Source organism: Pyxicephalus adspersus, chromosome 4, assembly GCF_032062135.1.
Source record: "Pyxicephalus adspersus chromosome 4, UCB_Pads_2.0, whole genome shotgun sequence".
NCBI lineage: Eukaryota > Metazoa > Chordata > Amphibia > Anura > Pyxicephalidae > Pyxicephalus > Pyxicephalus adspersus.
In genome coordinates this window covers 84,769,019-84,776,146 of record NC_092861.1, presented here as the reverse complement: position 1 = coordinate 84,776,146, position 7,128 = coordinate 84,769,019, and the positions used below count along the sequence as shown (strand labels likewise).

The following is a 7,128-nucleotide window of genomic DNA, read 5'->3' as shown; positions in this document are numbered from 1 at the left end:
GGTAAAGTTGATTCCCACCACCATTTACTGTTCGTTCAAATAGCAAAAATGAAACATAAACTGTTGTTTTGTGCTACTAATGTTGGATTATTGTGTTTTTGTAGCACCACTTAAGAAACCCCAAAAAGAAAAAACTGAACTAAAGAAAGGTAAGTTAAAGGCTAACTACAGTGTATTTTCAATGTGCAGTATATACACCCAAAAACATATGCAGTATATACATATATGAAAGCAATGTTAGTCCTATCCAAATGGATGTCTGTGAATCATTTACCACACATTTTGATTTATTTTGGTAGTAGCAGTGCCTACCTTTTGGTGAAAAGGGCTTTTTTTACTTGATTGAATGATTATAGTCACTAAGACTAGATGATTAGCTTATACTTGTTTATATCTGTTTGACGTACTGTTTGATGCAACAAATTTGGTTATTTAATGTATTCTAGAAATGCCAGAGAAAGCCATCAAAAAGGAGCTCAAAGAGCCAGTAAAACCAAAGAAAGGTATGTTAATAAACTTTAAACATTTAGACCAATAACTACTGTGTGTAAGATTAGGTGAACTGCAGTAAAGTCTTACAGTGTTTTCATTTTACATATGATCTCATACTATTTCTTGTGTTGACAATACTGCAGCAGGCAAAGCTGAGGAGTAGAGATGCGTGGACTAGTAACATTCAGATCAAATACAGTCCAATTGGTTGAGAAACCTGACTGATTTTGGAAATCTGAGTCAGAATTGGTATTTTTAATAGGCTGGTATAGATATCATTGAGAGGTATACTATAGCATAACCATTGTGAACAATGAACTATATTACCAATCATTGCCTGGAGGCCAGATAGCTGTACTATACCTGTCAATAAAACAGATAAAAAAAAAACACATCATACAATTCAGACTTGCATTTAGCTGGAGCCAACTGGATTCAATCCAAGTCGAAAATGGTCCAGGCACCTCTCCTCAGCTTTGCTTATTGAAATTTGTCACTTTTTTGTCAAATTGCTACCAAAGCAGAAAGTAAAACTAAACTAAAACTATACAGCTGTTACTGTAATATTAGTAGAGGGAACATGCTCCAATGGAGATGTGTTCACGTGACAGCTATCAAAGACCAGACTTTCACTACATGTTGTACTTCTGGAAACAAGAGATGTGGAAATATAGACAGCAATAGAAGTCTAATAGAAGCTTTTAATTTATTTTGTAAAATAAATGAAATAGTGACTTAAACCTTCTACCTTATTATTGTTAAATTTTGAAAAGAAGATACAAAAATATTCTAGTTAGGAATAGTTAAGAATTTTTCATTATAACCAACAACAAATGTTTGTAACTTTCAATGAACCATTGTAGTAAAATGTAAATGCTTAGCACTTTAATCAAACACGACAATTTTATTATAGAGATACCAGAGAAGAAGCAAGAACAAGTACTAGTTTCACCAAAGAAAGGTAGTCATGATTGAATTTGTTATTCCTAAAACTTTTATAAAAAATAAATAAATAAATGCCGTGAGCTCATTGTTAATGAACAAAGTAGGTAATGCTTGTCTATTCAAATATTTGCATGTTTGCAGAAAAAGTTGGCAAGAGATAGCTAAATCTTGAAACAATGGCAAATTGTGACTTACCTTATTCAAATTAGACTGTAGAACACTGAACAAACAACAGTTTTGCATGAATGTTTTACAGTGTGGAGATAATATATTTAACATATTTCTCAATTTTTCCAGCATTAGTGGCATAACGTTTTCTTTTTTTTCTTTTTTAGAGTTACCAGTGAAAAAACCCATAAAAGAGCCAGTTGAGGCAAAGAAAGGTAGCTAGATTGCATGCATTAAAAAAAGTTGCACTCATTAAAAGAGAATTATAATATATGAATATCATGCCTTATTAAAACCTAATAAATGTACATAGTAAGTAAAATTATATAATAAATACATTATATTTTTATATTGAATTATATTATAATAATAACTAAATACAGTTTTGCTAACACATAATTATAAATAAAATATGAATTCTAAATGGTAGATTAATTTAGCCTAATTAATTTAACACTCAAGAACAGCTTTAGTACAAAATTAGCAAATAATAATAATAATAAAAAATGTCAAAAGAACTGACAGCACACATTAGATTGCTGAGAATGAGCAATGAAACATGAATATGTGGAAGCTACGCTGACCCAGGAAATCCCAGTGATGCAACAATGTGAACAAGAACTGGCAGACATTTTTCAACCTATACTTTTTACTAAGGGATCTTGCTGTTCTTAGTAACTTACCTAAAGCTTAGAAACTTTTGCATTAGTTCCTTTTCTACCCCACACCCTCCACTGCCATCCCTCATGGAAAATTGCAGATCACATTACATTTGCTGCTTATCAGTAGATTTCTTGTCTCCTGTGGTGCATTCTCTATAAACACCTTATATTTGTAACAAAGTTTCCCATTTTTGGTTATTATTAGGTATTAGACCAGGCCTTTAACTGGACTGATTGTTGCAACTGTGCTCTTTAGTTGTTTATACTTTTCCTCGAGCCAACTAATATGGCTATGAGTAGGGAGTAACTATAAAAACACAGTACAAGACAAAAAAGAAAATTTCACAACCTACAAATATTAAAATGGTATTAAAATCCTGTAACAGAAGAACAGTAATTGAACCTTTGCAGTTCACTGTGTAATATAATTTCTCATTTTATTATTTTTAAATTCACAATTTCTGTAGAAGTGATTTTGTAAACTATGTTGTTATTAAAAATGACCTTTTCTATATTATTTGTATCCCCTATAAATTGTGTAAAACTTTTAAAGAATTCAGTACAATATGGCAACATGGTGGCATTATGTAAATCAATGTTATATAGAAAGCCAACAGAAAAGTTTGAAGTTTTGAAGTCTGATTTCCCCAGATGACTGCACCAAAAAAATTTGGTGAGAAACTGACCAATTACATCTAAAGGAATGCAAACACTACAGCTTTCCTAATTAGAGCTTAGAAAATGTACCAGATAATTATACCAAATCAGACACCCCCAAAAAGAAACCATTTTTTTAAGGACATAGCAGAATAAACAGCTATATTTCCAGAACAGTAACAGGTACTAATCTGTTAACAAAGTGTATTGAAATCCTTCAGTGTACACAGGTCATCTAGAGGAAAATTTTCTTCTGAAAAAATTGAATATGCGCTCTGTAGTGCTATAAAACCACCAGACTAAAACTCTAATATTATATTATGATTGCTAAAATGCTGACAACTTAATATTTCAGATAAGAAGCCTACAAAGGAACCCGCTGAGCTGAAAAAAGGTAAAAAAAAATGATTAATGCTTTTAGGCTGTGATGCATACTTATACCACCATTGCAATTAGCTATTGTAAAAAAAACTGACCCAACAAGGGTTTTTTCAATGTTTATATATATATATATATATATATATATATATATATTATAACTGTACAATCCATGGTTTTTAAGTAAACCTAGAACATTACCCTAGTTTATTTTTATTCACTAACTTATACAAATAATTTATTATTAGTCAAGAATTGTGATCAATACAGAACTTTTGTAAAAGCAAATTTTAAATTTAGAACATAAAAGAAACAACATGCCACTGACACATTCTTTTTGTTTTAGAGACCCCTATGAAAAAACAAGAGAAAGAAACAGTGGAAGCAAAAATAGGTAATAATATATTTGGTTTTCCACTTCAGCAATATATTCGGTAGATAAACACAAAAATTTTGGTGGTCCGCGGCTTTGGACGGTGCACCCCCGAGCAGGGTCAGGAGAAGGACAGAGCCACGGACCATGGCCAGAGCCGCGGACCATGTGTCCAGTACAGTTCTTAGGCTCAGGGAAGTGGGCCGGCTGTGTCCCTGGACACAACCCGCCCTCTCTCCTTTTCCCATTGCAGGCTCAGATCTGCGATGGGGGAGTGGGCAGGGTTATGTCATGATGACTTCACTCTAGGGAAGGTTTCTCCCCCTCTGAGTGACACGCAGATCTCCGCGCATGCGCAGTCGGAAGCTGGTGGTTTTAGAGGTCCGCCGGACCGAAAAGGTTGGCGACCACTGTTCTAAACCATTGCCTTTATCTCCTAACAATTTTATGTTACCCCATACAAATCAGCTGCTGCATTTTGAGGTTTGATTTATCTGTAATAAACAAGTGGACATTTTTTAAATATTACATAATTTTCTTATTGTTGTTTGTGTTCAATATACATATTGATTCCTCTCCCAGTTAGGTCAATGGACTTGATTTAATAAAGCTCACCAAGGCTGGAGATTATACACTCTCATTAGTGAAGCTGGGTGATTCAGCAAAACTGGAATAGATCTGGTCCCAGATTCAAAACATTTTCAAATACCAAATAGACCTTGAAGAAATCCATTCCTGTTTTTCTGGCTCACCCAGATGTGTTTTTTAAATGTGTTGGTATAGCAAAAACAATCAAAATGCCCATCAATAAGAACCCTAACTATACTTTTTCTGTTTACTTTTCTATTCAGTTATATCTCCCACAATCTATCGATTAACAATTACACACTAAAATACCCCATGCTAGAGGAATGTTAACCTAAAATGTCTTTTTTTTTTGGAAATGACAGAACTGATCTCTGAATAGAAGTTCAGTATACTGAAAACTGAATAGAACTGTTGTATTTCAAAGACACAAAAACAATGATACTTTGTACATAGCTTAGTCTTTGGAGATGTTTAAAAAGTATTATGTACATAAAAGCATATTTATTACTCTGCATGGATTATTGTACTGGTAAGGTAATTTGTTGAACATTAAAAATTAATGGATTCTGATATTACTAAAACAATACATGCTTATCATTTCTATTTATTTAGAAGCACCACTAAAAAAGATTGAACAAAAACCAAGAGAGCCCAAGAAAGGTAACAGGTTAAATATATCTCTTTGATTGTAAGTTTTACAGTGAAGTCATTTAGTTCCATTATTAAGTTTATGTGTGTTTATTCTGGTTTAGAGACTATAATGTTCATCCAGCTTTTATTATTTATCATACATAAATAAAATATTATAAAAATAAAAATATATCATAGTTAGCATTCATTTTTAATGTAAAAGCATGAACAATATTTAGAAATTCAGCACCAGGTCTTATTCTACTCTAAAGAAGTAATTTACAAAAAATGCATTGCATTGTCATTTTAGACATTTTAGTAGCTGCAGACATATTAGAAGTATGTTAAATTCTTAGAACCTCACCCAGTGTTTTTTTTTTTTTCCTTGGAAGATATAGGTGGGAGGTGAGGCATGCAAAAATGTATTTAATCATGCAAAATCTGGCTAGGCTGCTTGGTAACTTGGAAGGTCCTTAAAGATACTAAATATACAAAGTAGAAGGTGTAGGGAAAATACCTGTTCTGTACCAAAGGTATTAGAAACATAGTACACTATTGTCATGCCAAAAGTCCAAAGATTACAACGATAACAAAAATAACAAGGCAATACATTCCTGGGGTTACACAGTACCCCCACACAAATAAATAGTTTTGTTGAACTTGTATTGGTAAATTAAGGGTAGACAAACTCAGTCTTTCTATTCTGTAGTGTAAATTGTCCCTTGTATTGTTTGTAAAGGTGGTAGTTTGGGAAGACACTGCTAGACACAAGCAAGTGTGTAAAAAGAAATCATTGGGCCCCTATACGGGTACATCAGATCGTGTTCAGTTTTCCAACAGCTAAAAAGACCTTTCATGTGTAACATTTTTCAATGTATATGGCAAACCTTCATGATTATCGATTGGATAAACCAAAACCTCAAATTACCTTTGTGTTGGAAAAAAATATTATATACTCCTTAGATACACACATAATGAAACCATCAATCAGTAATTTGTTTGTCTAATTATTCCCTTTATATACAAAAAAAATAAGTTATTGGTCCATTGTAGATATTTATTTACACACTACTTATACCTAAATAACTGACTGTGCCCCTTTTAAAAAAATCTAATCTGTTTACTTTTTTGAAATATTATCATTAAATGGCACTAACATTGTTTTTGTTCTTTTTTTGTTTTTGGTTTAGCAGAGGTAGCCGTGGAAAAACCTGCAAAGGAACCAAAAAAAGGTAAATGCCATTTTTTATAATTACAACTCAAAATATCTTTTTTGTTGCTAAAATCAATATAAAGAATGTTTATTTTAAAAAAAGTATTTGAATTATATCATTTTTAAAAAAAAAATATTACCATATTAGATTGTTTTTAGGATTAGGAAAATGGGATTTAGAAGATATATATGGATTTTTAACATTTGCATTTTTTTTTCATTGTGGTAATATGCTAGGTGCTGTCTCATGTTTATTTGTAGAACTGAAACCTATAATTTCATCAACCTTTAGATTATCGTGAGTTTCTGCACTACCAGACACAAAATTTTGCAGAATAAAGCTGACCTTTTTTTGTCTAACATATATCTCAATCTTAGATTGGGGGATTGGTGCCTAGTGAACAGTGGTGCTGGACCAGAACCTTAGAATATATTAATCAAAACAACCCTGCCATAAACTATATATCAAAAAGTGTGCATCAAGCTCATATTATCTTTTAACATTGATTTGGGTATTCACTAAAAATATTCAGTTCTGCAGATATATTGGCACGTGTGCTATGGATTTTGTTATTTTTGTGCTATTGATTGTGTCTTCTATTTTAGAGGCAGAGGTAAAACCTGGTAAAGAACTAAAAGAACAAAAGAAAGGTATGTATATTATTTACCCTTTTATCAAATACATATGCAAAGGACAAAAAAAAAAACAACGCCAAGCAAAAGAAACAAAACATTTTTTGTAATCTTTGCATAGTTCAGCAATGTCCAAAAATATTCAATCCCATGACTATTCCCTTCCTGGGCCAGCTCTCTCCCCTGACAATAAACACAATGGGCCTGATTTATTAAAGTTCTCCAAGTCTGCAGAGGATACACTTTCATCAGTGAAGCTGGGTGATCCAGAAAACCTGGAAGGGATTTCTTCAAAGGCATTTGTTATTAATTAGCAAATGTGTTGAATCCTGGACCAGATCCATTTCAGGTTTGCTGGATCACCCAGCTTCACTGATGAAAGTGTATTC

The 7,128-nt window shown here is 32.4% G+C and overlaps 1 protein-coding gene across 1 annotated transcript in view; it reads left to right on the top strand.

Moving 5' to 3' along the window:
• TRDN (triadin) overlaps positions 1-7,128 on the top strand; it is a 223,256-nt gene that overhangs the window by 211,746 nt on the left and 4,382 nt on the right. The window contains exons 48-56 of the mRNA XM_072410214.1: positions 105-149; positions 447-503; positions 1,406-1,453; positions 1,773-1,820; positions 3,280-3,318; positions 3,649-3,696; positions 4,876-4,923; positions 6,084-6,125; positions 6,713-6,757. Of these exons, the coding sequence (XP_072266315.1) occupies positions 105-149; positions 447-503; positions 1,406-1,453; positions 1,773-1,820; positions 3,280-3,318; positions 3,649-3,696; positions 4,876-4,923; positions 6,084-6,125; positions 6,713-6,757 (420 nt within the window). The remainder of the gene's footprint in view (positions 1-104; positions 150-446; positions 504-1,405; positions 1,454-1,772; positions 1,821-3,279; positions 3,319-3,648; positions 3,697-4,875; positions 4,924-6,083; positions 6,126-6,712; positions 6,758-7,128) is intronic.